This window comes from Zonotrichia leucophrys, chromosome 1 (assembly GCF_028769735.1).
Source record: "Zonotrichia leucophrys gambelii isolate GWCS_2022_RI chromosome 1, RI_Zleu_2.0, whole genome shotgun sequence".
Classification (NCBI taxonomy): Eukaryota; Metazoa; Chordata; class Aves; order Passeriformes; family Passerellidae; genus Zonotrichia; species Zonotrichia leucophrys.
Genome location: NC_088169.1, coordinates 67,340,961 through 67,365,576, shown reverse-complemented (window position 1 = coordinate 67,365,576; position 24,616 = coordinate 67,340,961). Strand labels below are relative to the sequence as shown.

Sequence of the window (24,616 nt, the reverse complement as noted above, 5' to 3'; positions counted from 1 at the left end):
GCTTCAAGAATTGTGTGCTGGTTTGGTTATTTCTAAAAAATGTAATTTTAGGTATCTCTGAGGATGGTGTTGGGCAGCTGCTGACAGCCTATTAATACTTCTATATTGGAATAGTATCGTAGCTATCTTACCAATTATAGATCGAGTGTGACAATCCTGGAAGAAAATTAGAAGTCTGACATCTGCATGAAAAATAAATAAGAAAAAGGCAGAGCAGTCAAATTCAAAGGGTAAGGTTCAGAATTCTGTAGCAGAAATTTTAGTAAAAGCCAACCAATATCATGTACCTAGCAGTGGGTGATGGCTGCCATGCTTATGGAATGAATAGCCATATGTTAAAAAGCAGGAATTATAGCAGGATGTTAAGGATTTTTATACGTTACCAACTGACCATAAAATCCATTTCCATTGCTCTAACTGAAAGAGCTAATGTGATCTTTTTAAGGATAGTCTGAACAAACAGAGATGGCAATAAAGGTGATGTGATCCCTTCCTGAAATCTTGGCAAAAGCATTGCTGGAATGCCAGTTACAGTTCAGACTTGCTTCTTTTAAGAGACCATGGGTAAAACTGGTACTATTCAGAAACCCTTGGGAGTGAATTGTCACTTGGAAAACACATTTTATAATGAATGAGAATTTTTCGGTTTTTTTTTTTTGTTTGTTTGGTTGGTTGGTTGGTTTTTTTAATTGGAGATCCAGTGAGTAGACTGCAAAATAAGAAAATTCAGACTTTTAGATACATAGTACTATCGTCACTATCACAATTGTAAGACATAGTAAAAAAAAAATAATAGTAATAGTAATCCTTATCACACTTTAACAGATTGTTGGAAATGTTTCTTTAAAAATAAGGTGTAGATTCTTTGTCATGAAGAATTTAGATATTTAGGACTCGCCTATGGCACTCTCAACTGGGAAGTCTCCATCCCCTTAACCATTTTACTTGTTCCTGCTAAAAAAAGAGATGGGTAACATAATTATTAAGTAAGGTCTTGAATTACATGTGATCAATCCAGATGCTGATTGGTTTATTGAGGGTTTTTTTTGTGTTCTTTTATTTTTAAGAGATGTTTTCTATAAGATTATGTATCAGGTTCTGTAAAAGAATTAGAAGGTGAAATGAGGCTGGTATATCGTAGTTGTTTTTTGTCCACAGAAAGTCCAAATGCTTCTACAAACATTAAATGGAAGAATGGTTAAAACTTCTGAAAGTGTGTTCTATGTTTTAGTTTTACAGATGTAGAGACAGGAAGGAAAGAAAAAAACCAAAACCATCCAAAAATCAAGCTGTCTAGTATTTTCAGACCTTCTTTTGAACTTATGATAACAGAGATAATGCAGAACAGTTGCAAAAGCCTGTAGTGGAATTCTAAAGTTAGTAGAAAGCAAATTTCACCCACACCATTCAGGCAAGAATGAATAAATACCTTATCAATAATGGTACTATGAACATAGGTTAAATTGCTCATAAAATCCTAACCTAAAGAAACTGGAATCCCACTGGTGGAAGGAAGAATGCTCTCTTGCTATGGAAGTGTAATAACATTCAGTAGCTGCTGTGAGAAACTGGCTGAAAGGAAGCACAATTGTAAAGGTTATATGAACAAACTGTAGCAAAATTGGTTTTTTTCTACAGCTGATATGGGAGGTTAATTTAAGGCTGATATGGGAGGTTAATTTAAGGCTCATAAAACCATATGGCTGTTGATGATGCTGCTCTTGTTGTCTCCATGCATGTCATCTATGGATGTGGCAAGTTCTGCACATGTAGGTAATTGGTAAGGGAACTTTGGAGTATTCTATAGACCAGTCCTAGCCTATGTTACCTTTGGCAAGAAGGAAAATATCAAGATTAATATTGTATAGTATAATGTTGAGGTAAACAGAACAAATTTGAGTACTCAGCTTCTTAATTTCTCTTATATTAGAAATCTAATTAATTTGGAGGAAAAACAATTCATGTTTATAAAATCATTCATTCTATTCCAAGGCAAAGAGCCATGCTAAGAAATGAGCAGTTTTTTCATTATTTCATTGTTTTCTCATGTTTGTGTGCTGAACTCCAGGAAGTTACACACTTAAGGACAACTCAGTGTTTAAAATTTCAGGAACAGTCTGATTTGACCATAATGGAGTTAAAATCAGCCCAGTAACCAATACGGATAGGAAAGGGAGAAAATTTGAAAGATGTAGACATTTCTTCAAGAGATACTCTTTATTTCAAAATGCTTTCTCGCTCTTGTTCAAAGTATTAGGATGCATTTTATGCATGGTAATAATATTTTATCATGTAAAAAGGTTGATATTTACAGTGGTTGGCTGTTGGTAATTTAAGAGAAACTATTATATTTGACATTTCTAATCAAATAATATAACACTGTCAGAATGTAGTGAATTTTTGTATTATTTTATTATCCTTCAGAATGTGATTCTGCTAAATGAAACTATTTTAGACCATTTCAGAAATGACATTGCAGAGAAACAGATTTGGCATTGTGAGAGTTGCAGTTACCTACTGAGAAGTTCTTTGAATGGCATAAGACCCTAAGGAGATAAATCAAAGTCTTAAACCATCTCACAGCACATTCAGTTGCTCCTATTGTAAGAGCTGTATTTTGAGTTTTATAACCTTTTTTTTATTGCACTAAATTCAGTGCTGTGGTTGTGTATTTGGGTAATTCAGATTTATGTGTGTATAGTGATATTCTTCCATGAGTATGTTCACTGCTCCTTTTGTCGAGGGGTAGAGCTGCCTATGGGGTCATTGTAGAAACAGGATCATTGGCATGATCCTGGTTAAAAATAGCCTTCAGAAGATGCAAAGGAATGGCAGTGTTACAAAGTGTTCAGTTTTGAGGTCAGTGGTAATGGACAGCATGTAATATTTCTTTTCATTCCTAGGTTATGTCTTAGGTTTATTTAGAGAGGACATTTTACGTTTATCAAAGAAGTGCTTTCTTCTTTTCTGCAAAGAGAGTTCTGTGTAAGCCCTTATTAAAGACAGTGGCAGGGAATAATGCTCCTTTTCAGCACAGCAGCTTGAGGGGAGAGAAAACTGGGTACAATATAGAGAAGCAGGTGAATGAATGAGGAAGACACGACCTGAATTGGGGAAAAAATAAATACTATATATACTTCAAGACTGGAAGTAGGAACTTCTGTGCAAGGGTTCATTAGGGTGCAGGAAAATCATCTATAGGTGTTACTGCCAGTTCTATTTACTTTGTTTTTAAAAATTTTAACAAGTATCCTTTAGTAGTTTTTAAAAAGGTGTCCTAAGTCATTACAAAAAAATTAGTTTTCTAGAATTTGAGAATTTGCATGTCTTTTTTTTTACCTCCTTTACAAATGCCCTCATAGGAGATGAGTGTCTAAGCTGTGATCACCTCAGGGTATAATCACAACACCTATGTTTTAAAGTTTATTTTTTCTGATAAGATCATGGTTTATTAACTATTTTTTTGACAATGAGCAAAGAGAACAATGTGATCCTCTCCTTAAATTATGCACACTTATTGACTTAACTGTAGGCTTCTGAAGATGGAATAAGTTTCATGAATATGAAAATTTTTCTGTGTTAAAATGAAGATTGTCTATATGTAGTAGGGTAGACTAAAAATATACTATCTCAGCAGCTATAAAGGAAGATGAAATTTGAACTTAGTGTTTGCATGTACCTTTCATGTCTTAAAATTCCTAGGAAAAAACTAGTCAAAGTGTTTGAAGAAAATATTTCAACAAAGAAACCATTTAAAACATTATTAATACAATAACATATAATTATTTTATAAGTTAGCAACATAAAGAGAATGAGGAAGTACTAATTAGTAAGCTACAGGACTTTGTACCTCAAAATTAGTAGGTTTTTTTCTTATATTTGCAAAGCTTAATTTCAGAATTTACAGATGAAATTCACCATCTAGACCTGGTATTTCAGTCATTGGTTATTTATTAAAATTCTAGAAGTTGTATACACTGTGCTCCCTATTATTAAAAGCAAACTGCTCTTCATCGTACTTAGCTTTTCAGAAGTGATTAAGCAGCATAGCTGTAGATGTGGACTTGCCATAATGTCATTCATGAGCTTTCACCAGTTACCTTTGCAAAGTGTTTTTTTAAGAAGTCTAGAATTTCTTTTTAAAATGCTTTTGATTTCAAATATAAAATGAACGAGTTTTCTGCTTTATCTGTCTTTATGATATTTGTCACAAGAAAGCTTGGAAATCCTTGTTAAACTGACTTTCCTAAAATTTCAGGCCTTTATCCATTTGACAAATGAAAATAAATCCACAACTCAGAAAATTCAAACTTTGTATATCATTAGCATAATTTATTAATGTCTTGAAAAATAATTCTTCTGTATTATAATTATCTTGAATCCAAATTTGTATGTCATATCAGCTGCATTGTTCTCTGAACCCCCCAAAACTGCAAGGCATCTCACAATTTTTCTGTAATGGATATTTTTTCACAACTTTATTCAGATGCATTATTTTAAATTATGATTAATTACGAAACTGAGGGTGAGACGTGATAGACATAATATTTACTATCTTGTATTCTAGGGAAAAAAAATACTGATTTTTAAAATGTAGCTTGGAATCAATTAAGTGCTGAAGGTGAGTAGCTCTCCAGAAAGAATGGTGGAAGAAAATTAGATTCACTATTCTGGGTACAAATTTATTTTCTTTTTCACGGCAGATTAAAGTAGTATTTGGACCTTTTTACTATAAAATAATTCCTCTTTTCCCAATTTAATTCTTTCTTTTCAGTTTCCGCACTAGCAAAGGTGTTGGGTATTCTGCTCATTTTGTTGGCAACTGCTTGATAGTGACATCCTTGAAGTCAAAAGGCAAAGGTTTCCAGCACTGTGTGAAGTACGACTTTCAGCCACGCAAGGTAAGCAAAGTGGTGTTTGCAGTAAGGAGGAGCACTAGAGGTGTGCTGACTAAGGGGACTTTATCCCTTCTGGGAGCAGGGCTAAAATCCCCTTAGTGCTATGGTGTTAATCATAGTTCCTCGTTTATAAGTAAATGCTCTTGTGTTCATGCAGAGTTACAGTTCAGAATCAATTCAAGAGAAATGTAATAATTTATAGTGTGACGCTTCTATAAAGTCAGCATGTTTTTCAAAACTACTGCTTAAGTGGCTTCAGATAGAGATGAATTGTGAGTATTTGTAGAATGGCTACATTTAATTACTTAAATATCTTCATTCTGTTTCTGAAAATTCTGTACTTGGTAACTGTTGCCAAGGTCTTGAAAAATTTTGCTGGCAATGCTAGAGTTTCATTATCTGATGCTGTATGATATAATGCTCTGAACTTTCTTCCATTTTAGAGATGTTTTAGGATTTCTCATTTTTAGTAGTAAATCTTGATTGCACCTCTAGATCATTTTAGTGTTTATTTCTACTCTATGCCTAGTAGTCCTAGGGGAATGATGATTTTGTGGCCTTCAGTGTTGCAGTTAGTTGACTGAAGCATTGACTTTTCTGTACAGCAAGCATTATGTGTTTTGTCGCTGATATCAGTCTTGTGTGTATTTTGCTATGAAGCCCATTTCTATTTTTTATGGGTTTAGAATTTGTATATTGAATTTCAGTGCTTGAATTTATTTTTTTTTTAGAAACCAATCTCTTAGGGAGGGAATGCCTTTGTTCACACATCAACTTAATGTTCCACTATTTCTCTTGGTGTGTATTTGTGGTTCAAAATCACCAATTGTAATTTTGTCATGTAGCTTTGAGGTAATTTGTGGTTTTCTTAAAACAAAGTAATGTCTCTCTCTAGCATATCACTCAGGGTTGTATAAAGCCTTATAAACACATATCTGCTGAATCTACTGGAGTGAATCAATTCTGTTTTTCACATTTTTCCAATTTTATAGCCAGAAAAGTATCTTGATGACAGTTCAGTTTTCATTTAAAGTATCATCTGAATCTAATGACAAATGTAACTGTTAACTTTTGTATTATGGTATGGTTAATAACCTCTTGGGATCTAGCTGATCTTTACTTGTTGATGAGGAAGTAGTCTATCTTACCAAGAGATGCTTTTGGTAATTTTTAATACAAAAATGACTAGTTTTCTTTGTGCTAGCTCATGAAAAATTTAGCTTTTGCTGTTGCTACTCAAAATGACGAATTCTGAAATACTGGTATCTGTGTATCTCATTATATGAATGCCAGTTTCAATTCAAAGTCTGCTGATCTGCTGAAGTGCATAAAAATATAACTCCCGTGTTAGCTTTACATATCCCAAAGTTCATGCTCCATACAATTTGAGTCATATGTTAGCTTTAGAAAGTATTTTAAATAAATATTCTGGAATATATTTTTGAGCTGTTTAATATATGTTTTTTCATCATTAACTTGTGTTCACATGCCTTTGTTAAAGTACATAATGCATAGTGGAGGAAATAAAACCTGTCAAATATAATTCCTGGCCCTAAAAAGTCAAAATTTATCCTGTTTTACATGCAAATTGATTTTCTTCTTGTTGTTTAGATATTACATTGGTTTCTCTGTACAAGATTTGAATGTGTAGATACGTATTAAAAAATGTGTAGTCATTTATAAAGCAATTAACTCGAGAAATGTGATATTTTGCCATCAGATGTACCATTCCCTAGACATTTGCTAACAGACACACACATTTCAGCAATAAATTTTGTCAGAATCATCATCCTCAATAAACTTCTAAATTTTGTTGTTTGAAGGTTTTAAAAAAATTTTGGTGAATCACAGTGAAGTAACAAATTCAATTTATCTGGTTAAAAGCTTTATATAGGCAGATCAGAGTTGCTCTGTTCATGTGAAGATCTTCCTGCTATGTCATATGACACTATTCACAGTACAATATGTAATATTAATGTATAACTTTAGGTCTCAATTGGTGTATTTTATAATATTGTAAAAGCAAGCATTTATAAAAATATGTGGAGAAATGTGGTTATCATATATTCAAATGGAAAATGTGGGTGTGGTATAATAGGCTGATGTCTCAACAGAGCTAAACTAGCTTTGGTGATGTTATGTTTAAAGTGTCTATACTGCTTTTTTGAGACTCCAAATTGACATTTTTGTGTAGGTAACTTCAGTGTTTTTGCTTCCTTGAGCTTCAGCCTCAGCATCAAGTCTTGTAAAACTGGAACAGGAAAGCAGCATAGTCAGGAGCAAATAGCTTTTTTGTGTGTGTTTCTAACTGTGAACATCTTTACTGACTATAGCAGAGACAGAAATAAGTTCCACATCCTGGAAATGCTTAGTGTGTGATGCCTCATCTCTCTGATTGTGCTGTCCTATGGAATAGGAATATGACTTGGTGGGAGCAGTTGGTGACTAAGCTTGACAGGTTTCAGCAGTAAACAAAAAATGCATAGAGAAGGGTCTTTTAGTACTCCCAAAAGAAGCTGTTGTTACAACAGAGGGAGGAGAAAATAATATGGGGAAGAAAACTGCAGGATGAATCTGAAGGAAATTTGTACTTCTGACTTTGAATATTAGGGGGAAAAAGGATTTTTTTTTCAACGAAAAGTTCAAGAAAAATTGTGTGTGAGATCATCGAACTTGGTTTGATTCATTGTGTGGTAGCAAAGTGCTGCCTTTCCTTCTTAAAAAAAGGGTTTGCTAGTGCTAGAGAAATTGCCCAAATACAGAAATTTGCAAAAAACTAGGAGCAAAAACACCCATTAATTAAAAAGTCCAGTAGACTGCTTAAAAGCTCTTTATAATGTACCTGAGCACAGATAAATAGCAATGTACAGACCAGTGTAAGTAAAGCTCAACTTTTCAAGAAGTTGAGGTTGAATCGGAATTGGTATTTTTTCAGAAATGGTTTTAAAGCCTTCTGAAAGAAAAATCACAGACATGTTTTTGGGGGGATTTTATTTGAGGATGACAGTGAATCACAAAAATTACTTTTTTCATGGTTCTTTGGGAAAAAAAAAAAAGTTTCCATACATGACTTCAGAAGCCAAAGCTGGAGCAGTACTTTATTCCAACATTGCCCAATAAATCTATTTGCTTGGAAAGCCAAGAAATGAGATGCTCAAAAGCATTGTTGTATGATCAGCATTTTTCTACCCTCTGTTAGTTGTATGTTTAAAGGAGGGAAAAATGAAAAAAAAATTTAATACCTGGAAACAGATGTGTAAAAATATGTGTTCTCATCTCTATAGCTATTATACACCTATAAGAAAATACAGCTCAATTTGACGACTACTGTAATGCTTATTGTCAAAATGTGTTTTGCTGCATGCTGTTTTGTTTGTAACTTTGTGCTTTGTCTAATTTTAAAATCAACATATGAAAGCATCTACTTTTATTTTCTCTGACAGAGAGACAGATTTTTATATTAGTAAGCTCTCTGTCTACTTATCCCAGCTCAGGAAGAGAGTCAACAAGCCCCTAGGGTTGCAGAAGTTCTCTACTTTGGAGAAAAGGGACTTATCTGAACATGGAAATCAAAATATATTAATTGAAAAAGATACAAAGAAATGGATGATGATGAAAATATCAATTATTATTCCAAATTATTGGAATACAAAAGGCTATTTTTAAGACAAGGTGACATTTTCACAGAGTCAATTAGGTTGGAAGGGGATGTGTTGAGACCGTCTGGTCTCTCCCCCTGCTTGCAGAAGAGACTCTTAGATCAAGTTGCTTTGGATTTTGTCCAGTTATGTTTCAAATGTCTCCAAGCAAGAAGACTCCAGAGTTCTTCTTCAATTTATTTGTCATGGACATCATGATTCCAATTAAATAAATTATGGGAAAGATTACCATAGCAGTAACTGGAAGCACTAAATTACACTGCCTTCTCTGTTTGACTATTTAATGCATTTTTAATGATATGACAGTTGTCCAAAAATTGGTGGAATGGTAAAGAAGAGAGGAAAAATATCAAAGCAGACAATCAGGATGATGTCTTAACCTGGGCTGTAAAATTTGCTATTGAGATTTTTTTCTGTTTATTTAATAATTTCTGATAGACAGAAATTTTCGCTGTGATGCAAAAACAGAGGTTGTGTGATATGAATTTGTTAAGGTATGAGCACATAGCTCCAATTTCCTGCCAAAACTCAGCTGTGTTTTTTACAGAACAGTGTTGAAATTAAATTGCACTGTTGACATTAAATTGTATGTGTGCATTTTTGCCTCTAATGCCATAAAAGAAAGCAGGTAGGTACATCATTGCATTTAGGCATAGTTCTATTGACTGGACTTGAAGTCCCAATGACTTGAATTTTAATTTTACGTGTTTGCGAGGGCTCATCTTTTTGTGCAAATTTATGAGATTGGTCGCCCTTTCTTTATGCCATTCATTAACTTTGTTTTATAGCACAAAACCTGCCCCTGTGCACTGACTTTTCCTGTCTTTCCAGTGGTACATGATAAGCATTGTTCACATCTACAACCGGTGGAGGAACAGTGAAATACGCTGCTACGTGAATGGTCAGCTGGTATCCTATGGTGACATGGCCTGGCATGTTAACACGAATGATGTAAGATTTTATTGGTTTTCCTTTCTCATCACTTTTCATTTTAAGGTTAATTCAAAAAGAAAAAAAAGTGTTACCCTTTTTTCCCCTCAAGATATTTGCAGATTTTCTTTTTCAAGTGTCTTTTTTATTCATTCTTATTCATCTGCTTATTAAAATGTAATATTATTGACTTTTTGAGTTTGTGTATACGTGTTGTCACTTTCTGTACCTTTGACTTTGGAAAGTTTGAGAGCCTGGACCTAATGAAGAGGCAAATATTACTCTTTCTGGCTCAGAGTTCTGGCTGTGGAAGGCAGACAAAATTATTTTCTTGTTCTTTGCCTTCAGCTACATCTGTGATAGAATTTCTGAGGTTCTTGGTTCATCAACTTACTATGCTTTTGTTATTTTTTATTTATAATATAGTTCTCATTTCTTTCTGACTACTATAAGGGATAAAGAAGCCTTAGGGAAAAGAACTGTCTTTTGCTCAATTCTAGAGGCAAAATAGGATTTGAAAGGGAGAGCTTAAATATTACATGTTAATTAATGTAGGAGAGCTCTGCCTTCCAAAGTTTCTGATTTCTATTCTTTTGGGTTTTTTGGTAGCATTTTGACTTGCAAGAAAAGGCTAGCCTTTCAGTTTTTGCAGAGCATGGTTTCTCCTTGGTAAGATAAAAATTTCCATGGTAGGTGAAATGCAATGCCTGAAAAGCCAGCTGAGGTCTCAGAGGATCTGGTCTGGATTATTGGTTATATGGTGTGGGGATCAGTAATCCTTAATGACAAATGCTTAGCAAAAGGAGCTGCTTCTTCTACTTCTATTTTCTTCAATGAATTCTTTTTTACTTTCTCATGCAAAAAAGTACTATTTTTTCTTAAGGTGAAATTGGTTTGCCAAGATTTAGATTATTTAAATCTTAAATATGTGCTAAGGTTTTTTTTTGTCCACTGGATAACAGTCTAAGCTATGGAAGACACTAGTTATCATTAGCTATGTATTTTTTAATAACAAAAATCTGTTCTGTTAATAGTAGGAAGTAGAATAAAAAGATCAAGAAATTCAGGAAAGTTATGTGAATACAAATGCGTAAAATACATAAAGGAAAAATAGAGGAGTGTGTACGTAGGCTTCTTACTATTTTACATTACCTAGGAAGAGAAGCTCTTCTTTTAATTATATTAGAATTTTCTTTGAGTTGTTAGAAGTATTCCCTTGAAAAGTCTTGAGCAATTATCCAGGTCATTTGTTAACATCTGCCTTCATACCCTTACACTTGGATATAATTTTAGTCTCCTGGAAGATGTCAGTGTAATACTTTACCGTAATAGTGTTGGAGGAAAAGAAAACACTACGTAAATCAGGCAATAATTTTTCTTTCTTTATATCCCATGTTGAGCATATGTATTTATGTAGTTTACACTGATAGATTTAACAGTACAAGTTCTGAAAACAGAAGGGGTCAGGAGCTGCATATTGACTAAGTGCATCTGACTGTTCAGTCTTTTTTATGGATGAATATTGTAATATAATCAAGATGTAGTGTTAAAATTGCTAAATGTACTGATGACAAGATTTTTCATTTGCTCACTATGTCAAATCTATCACTGAACAATAAGTATTATGATTAAACATATTTTTAGACTAGTAAAACATTCATTACATTTACATTATTGAGTTTAACATTAAGGAACTGAATTTAATATAATTTTTTAAGTATAAGTTTTGCCTTGGCAGAGATTACAAATTTATTTTATTTTTTTCCCTGACTGATTTTGCATTTCCATTCTCTAATGTTTTTGTGAGGGCTTTTTCAGTATCGGAAATTTACCTCTTGTATCCAAGCAAGAAGTGTAGAAAACCTCAGTCTACCATTTTCATATGTAGCCTGGGAGATATGGAAGTAAAGATAGAGGGGGTAAAAACAGTGAAACTCTAAAAAAAAAAGCTTATCTATTAATTTGTCCTAAATTATTTTTTCTTGTATTTCTTAGAATTTATTCTTATTTATACAAGGCCATGAATTTAGTAGGTTCTTAACTATTTCTGTAATGTGGCCAGGCAGATATAGGATGTTACATGATGTACTCATTATAGGTTCAGATCTGCATTCTTCACAAATATATATTGAATTAAGAGAACTGTTTTCATTTTATTGAGCCTCCATGTATTAAATATTTGCAGTATGCTTTACCCAAATGTTAGAGGGGAGATACAACTTTGGATGAAAAAGGGGAAGACAATATAAACATTTTTGTATTAGCTGTTTCTATTTTGAATGCTGCTGATTCTTTGTTTTTATATAGCCATTTTTGGCTCTGAATTCATTAATACTATTTAATGAAATATAAAATCATATAAGTGCCAATCTTTATTGTTTTCATGTCCTATACAACATACCATGGCTAGTGATAAGGGACTCATTGAGCTTATATTCCAAGGGGTAAATATAGCTTGAGATTATGGCAGAAAGGTGAAGTGACATGCATGGCAAGGTATAACTGATGCTTACAGATTGCTTGGCATCTGGAACAGAAATGGACAAAATTACCTGGAAATCAGGAGTTATCTCTCCCCTCCAATTAAAAATAATGGAAACACCTAATCAAGAATGAAGTGCCAGAAATGGGAAAGTGTAAACTGGGAAGAATGAAAAAAAGACAGAAAAGGAAATTACTAGAGGCTAAGAAGCCTAGATCGTAACTATAATTAGAACTCAGAATCTGTTGAGAGCTACAATAATTGTTGTGCAATTAATGGTCACTAAAGGAATCTAGGAAAATACCCTTAAAATGAGCAGGAATGTAGTCTCAGAATATTTAAGTATCAACTAGGAAAAAGGTGGCATCCCTACCTCAGACAAGTTCCTCAAATAACCATTGAAAAGGGCAATTGCTCAACATTAATTGATGTAACACTTTCTGACAGTAATGGCACAGTGTCATGAAAGCCTTCAAGGCTAAGCAGGACTTGAATAAAGTAACTGAATTCTTTTTTTTAATTTTGCCACTAGGTTTACCAGGAGTCAAAGGAATCTGTTTAACTCATCTTTTGCACTGTACATCCTGAATATGACTTTGTGAATCAATTTTCGTGTAGAGGTTTTGCCAGAAGTTTTAAAATTTTGTCAAAATTGCTTAAAAGAATAGAAATTCCAAGGGGGAAAAAAAATTAAAAGAGGTAAATCAAAGGAGGATAATGGTAGACAAAATCCTGGATACTTCTTCCCTCACCTATTTTTAAAGCTGAGCTCCAGATCTTTGTCTGTCCTTACACCTGAGCCCCCTTTTCCTTGTTAACAGCCTATCCTCCTAGACCAGTTGCTGTTACAGTTCACTGTATTTTATTTTGTTCTCTAAACCGACAAAAGTTTTCCTCAAGGTAAAACTCAGCAGTTAAGCCAGATGAAAAAGCAAGTTTCCTACTGCAGGTTCTGTTGGCTCAGCTCAAAAAGTGATGTCAGACCCTTGTTCCTGTTCAATAAAACACCTATGACTCAAGGAAGCTGACAGAATACCTTTCAAAGATCCTTAAGCTTCTTCCTGTTGTCTTATTTTTGCTGCATCATGTTTTCTGGTTTCTCAGGTCTGTGTTCTACACAGGTTTTTTGGAAGCACCAGAAAACTTCACCAAATCCTTGCAAAATAGCCACAAAAAAATCAATCCTAATCTGAAATAGTATGATGTGGACAGACAGAAAAAGGCAGGGATAGTTAACAGCAGAAGGGAGGGATAATTTTTGGAAGAAAGAATGGAAAATAACAACTCTTGTGTGTATAGAATAAGACAGAAGAGGATTTAAGGTCAAAGGAAATCATTATAGGCTGTGGTCAGAGAGGGAAAATATGCAACACCTGCAAATTAGAAAATCTCTATTTGTTTCCTTTTTGCCTTCTAAAGGTGTTTAGCTCTATTGGCACCGTAGTAAAAGAAGAAGCTATTCCAGCATGTGTTCTTGTGTATTAGCAGTAGGAGCTCTGAGTACAATTACCCAGAGGAGGTTCAAGTGTGTCAGGTTCCTAGAAGGCAATAGGGGGGATTATTTGGTGCTTGAATGTACTATTCTCATTTTCTGTCTTGTATGTTTACCAATTAATAGAAAACAAATCCTAGCAGCCAGTCATAAGGACCTCTCAAACACTTAATGCTACAGTATTCAAAATTAAGTTATTCACCACAGGGTAGTAATAAAGAATTGTTAATGGTCAGTTTATCTTTTTAATTCCAGTCTCCCTTTATTTGTGGCTTTAGTAGCTGTGCATTAATATTATTTCTTTATTAACTGCCTCTTTCTGATACAGAGCTATGATAAATGTTTTCTTGGATCTTCGGAGACTGCTGATGCAAATAGAGTGTTCTGTGGCCAGCTTGGAGCAGTATATGTGTTCACTGAAGCACTCAACCCAGCACAGATTTTTGCAATACATCAGTTAGGACCTGGATATAAGGTAATACCGGATTTTAAAAGCATAAAACTGGAAAAATAAAATTATTGAGGGATATAGTTGGAAGATATGTGAAGCATGTGAATATTCCTTATAGAATCACGTAGAATTTTTTAATGTTATTTGCTTTCAGCAACATAAGGCTATTTTTTCAAGTATCCTAGCTAACCCTAATTTTTTACCATCTTTTTGAAAGACGAAGGTTTTGTTTAAAAAATAGCTGAAATATGTTTGTATGGGAAATTAATTACTTTGAGTCATAATCAGATTAGAGAAATTTTGTATTTGGTGCACTAAATAGCAGAGAAATAACTTTCTTCTCTACTGTTTGTGTTTAAAATCTTGAGTTAAAGCAGATTAACATTCAACAAGACATAATAAAACAATTTTGTTCAAATGCACGGTTTCACACAGTCCTGCTAAGGTAAAAGTTGAGCTTTTTCTTTAGTCATGCTTTGTCACTGACATTGAGGGGAAGATTGGACAAATTAATGATGCATGCATAAACTTAGATCGCTGGTCAGATACGTGTCTTGGAATGGTTTTGTATTGTATTATTTCATCAAGAACACATACTTCATAGAAATCTGCAGAAATGCCTTTGTAGATAATACTTGAAAATTCATCTAACCCTAGGTAAACAGTAATGAATTTCAGTTTATACTATCTGGTATTCCCAAGTTTTCTTCTTTCTAATTTTTGAAATTTGTAGTTTCATCCAAAGTAGTCTTTCAGTTTTTCAATATATATCATGTACTCTGAAAATAAAAACTTTTAAAAGCCGTGAGTAAAAATCAACATTTAGATTATAATAGTACTAATTTTGTGTGTAGAAAATGCATGCTCTTCATCATTTGATTACAGCTAGTACTTGAATGACAGAATCAGATGGAAATATCTTTTATGGTATGTATCTGTGTAGGGTGAATAAGTATATGTATATCAGGATTACTTGGAGAAGTAGTGGTCTATTGCCAATAGTTTATGACAGTTTTTGAAACTAAAAATATTAAGTCAGTTATGAAAAGTCCATCATCTGTGCTAACAAAGAGTATTTTATTCCAAATTTTATACACTAATTTTTTTAGGCAAATATTTTTTGGTCATACAAAAGAATTTTTAATCTTATACTTAATAACAAATGTAGGAACCTTTATGAATTTTTTAAATTAATAAAGGATTCCAGTATGCAGAAACATACTGGAGTGATATCAAACAGGAATTAGTCTTTCATGTGTTTCAAGAAGTGCAAATTATTATGTAATATTTTCTGATTGTTGAAGGGATTGATAAGGATATGAGCTTTCATCCCAAATGACATTTTCAATAGTTACTGCTCTAACCTTATTACAGTTGTCAAATTGCCATACTTGATTCATAGGCTTCCCTTAAACTGCATTTCTGCACACATGTAGCTTCTTAGTGATTTTTTTTAAAAAATGTCATCTATATTTAATATTTTGCTGAAATTCTTCTTTCATTGTGTCATGGTTTTGGATTTGGATTATGTACACAGAACATTAATGCCCCCTTGCTCTCTGAAGGAATTTTCTTCCTTGTCTAAAAATATGGATATATATTTTATTATTTAACACCAGTTAAAAAGAACAGGCTCCCACAGCAGTACCTTGGATATAACATTTATTTCTTTGACTTTCTTATTCCCCCCAAAAATAAGACAAAACAGAAGACTTTTTTGACCCTTTTCCAACACAAGATCTACTCACAATCGGAAAAGGAGCCCATGTCTTGTCATTTAGAGATTTCAGGGCACGAACTCTAGCTTTCACTCAAAGCCTGCCTGTTTCACTTCTCATTTAAGGTTATTTCTGTAAATCCTTTCAGATTCTGTGCTGGTGCAAAGGTGCCCCAGTTCAGAATACTTTAGGTGGGATTTAATAATCTAAGGAAGCCTCAATTGACATATAGCTTGTTTTCCTGAATATTAGCGATCATGTTCTTGCTCTTACTCAACTTGCTGATGCAAACTGGCCTTTCAGAAACTTTTCTTAAGCAGTTCACTACATTTCCTATCCATTCTAATTGTTAGTACTCTTAGTGTATGGGGAAAATCAGCAGTTCAACCCTTCCTAAAAAGACCCCAGGTCAATTGCAAACTCCAGTTGTGCCAAACTATTCTGCCAAAGAAGGATTATTCAAAATAGTTGAGATTTTTTTGAAAATATCTTCATACAGATCTTTTTTGCCTTTCTAACACAGTATGTGGCAGTTCCTTTGATTTAAAATTCATACTTTAGTCCATTATGTCTGAGAATCTGATTCTTTAGGGGAAGTTACCATTCCTCTATCTACTTTGCTCATGAGAGGGGACTATGCTTTTGCCTCTCATTCAGCTCCTCTCACAATCATTCATAATGCCTCTAGTCTACCATGACTGCCATTAAAACCTCTGGAAAATAGAGAAATCTGCATAATCTACATGCATACAGGAGATTTTGCACATATCTGTTAATATACTGAGTAAATAATGTTGTGGATGACACCAAAGCCACAAAGTTCAGGAAAAGTGAGAGCTTGATCTACAGATATAAATGAATCTGTTGCACCTTGTCCCCGTCCTGTTCTGTGGTGCAGGTAGAAGCAGCAGGTCTTAGGACTGACTAGAGAAGTCATTAAAATAAGTCTTACTTATTATGTGTATCAAATAGTTGTATATTTATATATAATGTTCATATTATTTATTGCACGTGACATGCTTGTACAGAGTATAGTAACACAGAAACAGTTCATAGTCCTTCCATGCTGATCTTGCTCAGCATGTTCTTATGAGTGCATTTGGTTATAACCAGCATGCCCTAATATAAAAATTTATTTGTTAAGCAAATAGATGTTTTAGTTTGAAATACTACATTTTCACTTGTAGCAAAAGGCTTTCTTTAAAAAATAAAAGGTTACATTGTGTGAGAAGAAATAGTGAGAAATAGTGACACTCTTAGTAGCTATTGCAAAGAAATTACTCATAATCAAATGTCAAAGGGGAAGAGAGGAAATACACTGGCAATAGAACTATATGATTTGTCTCTTCCCCATTAAGTCTTCCCAAATTAATCCATAATATATCTTGGAATTTGAAACTATTTTTAGTAGAAACATATTACGATTCAATATTTGCATACCTAGGTTTTATCTTTGATAAAGCACGCTCATTTTGATCATTGCCATTGCTAACAGGACTTTTACATACTCTGTGGATCCTTTCAGTTGTTGGAGATTGAAGAAAGAAAAAGGAAATGAGAGCAGCATCCTTGCTCTCACTGTGCTTTCCCTGCTGCCCATCCCTGTTCCCAGGCAGCAAGGAGAGGAGAGCCCGTCTATGCTGGGATCCCGAGGGGCTGATAAACACAATGGAGGGGCAGGGGAGGTAATGTGAGAGGAAGAGATGCATCTGATACCAGTGTTTGCTGCTATTTATAAAGGGATGTTTCTCAAAGCCCTGTTCTAATAGCCCTGTCAAACCTGTGCCACTCCTCCTAGCCCTCCCATAGGCATTTCAAAGCGAGTTATCAGATCATTCCATATGTTGCTTCTGAGTTTGTTTTTGATCAGTGCTGCAATAATGATCTTTTTGTCACATAAGGTTGGATTAAGAATACAGTAATTCATGAACACAGACACAAAACAGCACCAAAAATTCAGATTTGCTTAAACCAATTATACAGTACAAGAAAATATTTTATGCACAATTGCTGAACCTACAAGGGCAATATGTAGTGAATAGTAAATAAAGAAATGCTGCAGTCTTGCTGCTAAAAGAAGGGGGAGAGCTGCTGGTATTCAAGCAGTTCCTGATCAAGCACAGATTATTTTACTGGAGAATACAGTGCTGGAGTAATTCTCATCTCTCTCTGTTACTTCCTATTCCAGTAGGAGCCACAAACATACTTTATATGGATCCTGTATATGCATTTTTACCTTATATAGAATTTTTTAAATCCATGACTCTTTCTTTCTGTCCTGATGCCCTCACACTTCTTGTGCCAGACCTCAGAGTTGCATATGCACAACAGCCTCTACTACCATCCTGTGGATGTATTTTCCCAAGTCCCCAGTACAGTATACATGTACTGAATTTCTTTTCTTGTGGATCAATGCTAGTAATAAAGGGGTATCATATATCATAATTTTTAGCCTCTCTTTACCTTCTTTTACAATAATCTTATAGATTAGGAGACCAGAATTTCCAATTTATGATCACTTTTGTTAGATGATGACAGAATATTTCTTTAATTGTTTTTTTCTGCTAAAAGTGTGAGGCAGTATAATGTTCATTCAAAACTTATTTGTGTCTGACTTTCAAATAGTGATTTTAAATTCTTGCAGCATATTAAACACTGCCATTGAGGAGGTAGAATAATGTCAGAATTTGTGTATGAAATTGATTTAACCTAACTGGTTTAGAACACTGCAAGATTTCATGGTCATGAAATGGTAAGATTTTGTGTTGAAACACCTTGACTTATTTAAACAGCAAAGTTATGAAAAACTCAATATATGAGCTTTGTAATCTGAAAAAGCTGAGAGGCATGGAAGATTTTCAGAGTAATAAATGTTTTCATGTGGTAAAACATTAAAATATAGAACAAGCATGATGTAGATGTTTTTGGAAACAAGTGAAATCACTAAATTGTTTTTCCTCTGCAGAAAGTGCGCAAAGATTTCTATGTATAGTTAAAATGCCCTCTGAGGTGAAATGTTACCTTCCACAGGACAAATCTGTTATCTGTAGCAGTCATTTCCTGATAAGTGAGATCTAGGCAGCCATATCAACAGAGAGCCAGCTCTCATGTTCTGAGCATAATATTCCTTCTTTGGGAATTTCTACTTCAGTAAGTAGTGTAGCACAACAGGAACATATTTCTGGATTAAATCATTTAGTGCTGAGGACTGAGTACTCACAGACTCTTATATCGGTGTTTTTACTTTGGATTGGTTGTAGTCTCATCCTTTGGGCTGAATGAATATCACCAATTGCAGGATATTTGAGTTTCAGCCTGAAAGAAGTCTCTTTGGTTCTGAACAGCTTTGTAGTTTGAACAGAGTAAATAAGTGGGGACCACTGGGAGTTTCCCTACAAAACACACTCTTAACCCAAATACAAATAACAGAATCACAGAGTGGCTGAAGACATAGGAAGCAACTGGAACCTGGAGGTCTTCTGGTCCTCCCTGCTCAAAAAAGGTCACCCAGATCCAGTTGCCCGGGACTATCTCCTGGCAATTTTTAAATAAATCCCGAGACAGACTCTGTCACCTTGCTGGGCAGCTTCTCAGTGAAAAAGTGTTTTCTGATGTTCAGAGGGGAGCCTTCTTTGTTCCAGTTTTGCCCACTGACTTGTGTCATACCACTGGGCACCACTGAGAAGAATCTGACTCCGTCTTCTTTTAAACCTCCCTTCTGTTATTTATAGATGAGATCCCCTCTGCTGCTTCTTTTCCGCAGTTTGAAGAGTATGAACTCTCTCAGCCTTTCCTCATATGAGAGATGCTTCAATCCCTCCATGTTTAGTGGCCATTCATTGCATTCTCTCCAGTAAGTGCCTGGCTCCCTGTGGGAGCCCAGAACTCCAGGCGTGGCCTCACCAATACTAAGTAGAAGGGAAGCAACACCTTCCTCCGCCTACTGGCAGCATCCTTCCTAGTGCAGCTGACGATATTATCCTTCATTGTCAAATGCAGACTGAACCACAGATTTGCCATTTACATGAGTTTGCCCTTCCAGGCCCTTCTGTTATGGTGCCTGTGTCTGATACCTTTTCAGCATTGCAGCCTCCCTTCTCCCAGACATCACCGAGGCTGGGACAGTGCAAGGTTGAGACAAATGTGCTCCAAGAGCTCTCCAGCAGCTTCAGTCAGGTGGCCAGTCTGCTCAGCTTCTGGCCCACATACAAAGGGGTGCAGTCAGCAGACCTTTTATTGCTGTGTCAGTCACTTGAGCAGATGGGCTTTCCCACTGTTTTGCTGTAATCAAAAGAATTTTTTTCAGGGTTTCCAGCAGCCCTGAGAGCTCTGAAAAGGCTGGATGGGGTTTATGGGCTTACATCAATGGTATGAACCTCTGATTTGTTTGGAAAGAGAAGCCAATAGCTTATAAGTTGCCTGTTTTAATTCTAGCATTGATAACAAAAACCCCAGTGCTGATACTTCCAATAGCGTCAGAGAAAGAGGAGATTGTGGGAGAAAGGAGATATTTGGTAGGACCAAAGGGATAAAGAGAATTGTGATCACTATGCGCAGTGAAAGCAAGAGAAATTATTCATGTATAAGCTCAGAAATAAATTATTTTAGACTCAGAAAATATTTTAGCGGTAACATTTTATATATGTATATATTTACACACACACACATATATATATATATTTGTATCTTCATTTGCAATAAAATTGTGGCCATTTCTAATAAATTTGCTTTCCTTGTATCAATACAGCACTGTACTGTATTACTACTAATTAATTGGTTTTTTGCCACTGTTAAATGATTGTTATATGCCAAGTAGATCTTACAGTGCTTTGCAGAAAGACAAAAATCTATTTTCTTGTGCTTTGTTGATTTTTCAGTGTTGCCAAAAAACTTAATTTTAGATCAGATGTGAATCATGACATGTTCATTTTCAGTCTTCCTTGGAAAAGCTCTGAATTTGCAAAAAAATAATGTAAAATGTGGCATTTAGGATTTATTTTGGATTTTAAGTGGTTCATTTGAGTATACTCCTGACTGTTAATTAAGCATGGTTTCTAATATTGTTCAAAAATAACTATTCCTCTAATCAACATAGTATAGCATTTTATATTCTAATTTGAGTGAGCTCATATGAACTTAAATGCAGCACATTTAATTTGTTCTTTATTTTTAGTGTGTTTTTTGCTTAAATTTTATTTTAACTTATTTATGGTTAGTGTGTGTTTTTTTTAGTTACTTCTGAAGCTTGTAAACACTGATGTTAAAAAGAGAGATAATATGTAAAATACCAAATAATGTGTTGACACATTGATGTGATGTAGACTAAAGAGAAACAAATCTATCTCATTGTTCAGTAGCATTAGACTACTGGTAAATGCAAGTGAAATTTAGTGGTTTATTTATTCTCTCTCAAGTCCGATATAGTTTTTGCATATTTTGTGGCAAGGAATTTGTCTAAATTAATTACTTTGTAAAACTTTTGGGTCTTTTTCAGAGCACATTCAAGTTTAAATCTGAGAGTGACATTCATCTGGCTGAGCATCACAAACAAGTGCTGTATGATGGGAAACTCGCCAGCAGCATCGCTTTTACCTATAATGCGAAGGCCACCGATGCTCAGCTATGCCTTGAATCCTCACCAAAGGAGAATCCTTCCATTTTTGTACACTCCCCCCATGCTCTTATGCTTCAGGTTGGTGCTGCTAAGCTGATGTTCTGTGATTACTCTTGGCTGAACATCACACAGAGGATTTGTCTGCTAGCGTACAGAGATTGTTCTTTTGTGCTCTGTCAGCTTTTAATATAACTTTCACTTGAACTGTTCTTTCTTTGCTCCCTTTCTAAAGCAAGGAAAAAATATCCCATAAGAAATACAGACTTCTTGCTATAAGGCACAGTTTGCCATGTTACTGAAAATTTTCTGTTTAATGTTTGCCTTTAAGTGTAGTCATTATAATTGAAGTATAAGTATTGAAACAAAATTTTTAAAAGTCTGCCCTCAATTTGGTGTTGAAGTGCTGCAGAATTATATTTTTAACTGTTCTTTAAAATTGAGATTAATTGTAGCTTTTCCTTTATTTTATGTGTTTAGGATGTGAAAGCTATTGTAACCCACTCCATTCACAGCGCAATTCATTCCATTGGAGGGATCCAGGTTCTTTTTCCTCTCTTTGCCCAGCTAGACAATCGACAGCTGCATGACAGTCAGGTGGAAACAACAGTTTGGTAAGCTTCTTTTAATCAAGACTGAAACAAAATCAAGCTTACAAAATGTTTTCCTTTTTTTTTTTTTTTTTTGTGGGCATGTTCTCTAATTTTTTCTACATTTTTCCGGTGTTTCTTTTAAAAATATAATTTAAAAAAATAATTAGTTTACTGTACAAAACTGATATGATTAAGTAATGAATTCAAATCACTCTAGAGTCTTTAAGAATAGTTTTGCAACAGTTCACCCAACTTCTAAAAGAACTCAATATGCTTTTCCTTAAATGCAATGTTGTTTACCTTCTCAAAGTCTGTGTCATTTCATAGCATTCAAAAATTATTTAATAATGTGGTCAGAAAGTCATAGAGCTATGAGCAGGTATTTTGTGAACATATTACAATTGCAATAGTGACTGGGGACATAACAAGAGAATTTTAAGCTGGGACCCATGAAGTTTCTCTTCTGGTGCTATGGAAGACACGTCTAAGTTAAAAAGTCTTCACAGATGTTAAAAACAGATGTTTAAAAAGACTACCTAGGAGTCTGTTAATATCTATGCTGACTTAGAGTCGTAGAATCTTTTAGGAAAAGACCTCTAAGATCATGGAGTCCAACCATTAACCTAGGACTGCAAAGTCCACCATTCAGCCACATCCCTAAATACCACATCTGCACGTCTTTCAATTATCTCCTGACACAGTGACTCTTTTCTCAACATCAGCTCAGCTATGGTTATTTTTACAAGATCTCTTGCCACGTGCTTGTTACAGCAGGCACCTTTCCTGCAGCACAGGATAGTCAAACTTCTCCAGAAAAATGGTTGGCCTGAATCTTTGAGGGTAACAAATCTGAAAGGATAATGCTGAGCAACTGGTATGGTGTTTCCCTGGAGGATTGTTTGTAACTAAAGCTTGCTAGAAAGCAATGTTTAGGGACAAAATAAACTGGCTTTTCTATTTGGATTAGGTGACAAAACAGGTGCGTAATGCTGAGCACGCAGCATATTTTCCTGCTTATAATATTCTTCTATTAATTATTCTGGATGTTTCTTATTGCATGAGATAGTTCAGTTAAAAAATACTTAACTGAGAAAAACAATTAACTAATACTAAAATTGCCAACAATTTTAGAAGACAGAAAAGTGGTTGTGTATTGGTTACTGTAACCAACTGTAATACTGGAATATTTAAGTCTCTTTTGCAGGATGTACTTTGCATTGAATCATTGTAAAGTAAGGGAAATAAAAAAAGAAATGCTTGGTTTGAAATAAGCTTGGGGAAAAAAAATCACCATATGTTTTTATTTACTGGCAAAGCAGAAGACTGAAATGCTTTATTCTAGTTTAAGGAAGGTTATGTGTGTATGTATCTCCACATAGGAATAAAATGTATGTTAAATTCATTAAGGAGCTGAATCTGTAATAGGCGACAAAGCAATAACTAGATCTGTTTAAAAATGAAGAACGAATGTAGGGTAAGTTTTAGAAGTTGAGATAAAGACTAATTCTTCCCAAGTGTGTGGTCTACCCAGTGAGTGAGAACATTCATAATGTTCAATTGCAAATATACAGAACATTTCTGGAGTTAGTTGAGCTGTAAGTAGAAAAAAATTTGGTCTTTAATAAGTCAATGAATTTCTTCTATAATTAGATTATATTCTAAAAAGAGATCTGTAATTCATTGTGCTATATGATTGTACAAATGCATAATGCAAGAGGATGTGATTGTAACTCCAGAACATATTGAAAAAAAACTTAAGCAAACGGCTGCTTGATGAGATGTAATTTATGTGTTTATAGGTTTTGGTGTCTGTACATTATTTTCTCATATGTTATTTCATAAGATATAAGTATCAAGAAAAATAATGCTGGAAGTGAAAAGGAAGTAGGCAAATAAAAGAAGAAAATATTTTTGGGATCAAAGAAAGGAGCTAATGGGGAATGAATGCTATACATGAAAAGAGTCATTTGAGGAGTGGAATAAGGAAAGTGGTGCATTTAATGAATCCTTTCCTTGTTCCCCCTTATTTATTAGATTATTGTCTGTCCTTATGTATCTGATGCTGAGTTATATTTGTCTGTATACAGGTATGTCTCTGTAACAGCAACAGAGAACTTTCCCAGTTCTACTGCTTTTCTGAGTCCTACTCACCTCTTTCTCTCCTGCAAATATCAAACTCCATTTAAAAAGCTCAGGGTTTTCAATTATTTGATTTTTTTGTTTGGATTTTTTTTAAATATTAGAAAGATTTTATTAGCAAAACCCAGAACCTCACCATCTAAACATAAATAAAAGAATTATCAAAATGATCTAGATTTCTTAAGTAAGATAGGTATAACAGAGTATCTACTTTTTAAGATTTATAGTTTGATAAGAAATAGTCAGGGTTCCTATTGATTTCTAAAGAAACAACCCAACTTGACAGGAATTAGTTTGATGTATTGATTTTATTTATTAGCTTAATATGAAAAATCTGTAAGTTTCCAATAATTTTTCTCAGTCTCTTTAGTTTAATTGAACTTATCTTGAAGTTCATGACAGCAAATAAGATGAATGCCATGTGGTGTCCTACCTTCCTAACCTGTCCTCTCATCCAATAATTTTCTTGTCAAAGCTGGCTCAGGTATTTAAATTTGAGAGTAGGTCTGGAAGCAGTCCTTCCTGAGGTTTTTCCATTTGCTTTTGAGCATCTCATGGGAAGCCAAGATTCCAGTCCACTGCTGCCTCCAGTGTAAAATTCAGAATTTGCACTGTTGAGTGTTGGGAACTCTCTCCCTCTCTG

At 34.4% G+C, this 24,616-nt stretch overlaps 1 protein-coding gene across 10 annotated transcripts in view; it reads left to right on the top strand.

Moving 5' to 3' along the window:
* The window catches only part of NBEA (neurobeachin), a 456,358-nt gene that overhangs the window by 92,130 nt on the left and 339,612 nt on the right, over positions 1 to 24,616 (top strand). For all 10 annotated transcript variants that reach the window (XM_064716099.1, XM_064716185.1, XM_064716109.1 and 7 more), the window contains exons 6-10: positions 4,775 to 4,901; positions 9,389 to 9,508; positions 13,790 to 13,936; positions 21,125 to 21,322; positions 21,722 to 21,855. In XM_064716099.1, coding sequence (XP_064572169.1) covers positions 4,775 to 4,901; positions 9,389 to 9,508; positions 13,790 to 13,936; positions 21,125 to 21,322; positions 21,722 to 21,855 — 726 coding nt within the window. The remainder of the gene's footprint in view (positions 1 to 4,774; positions 4,902 to 9,388; positions 9,509 to 13,789; positions 13,937 to 21,124; positions 21,323 to 21,721; positions 21,856 to 24,616) is intronic.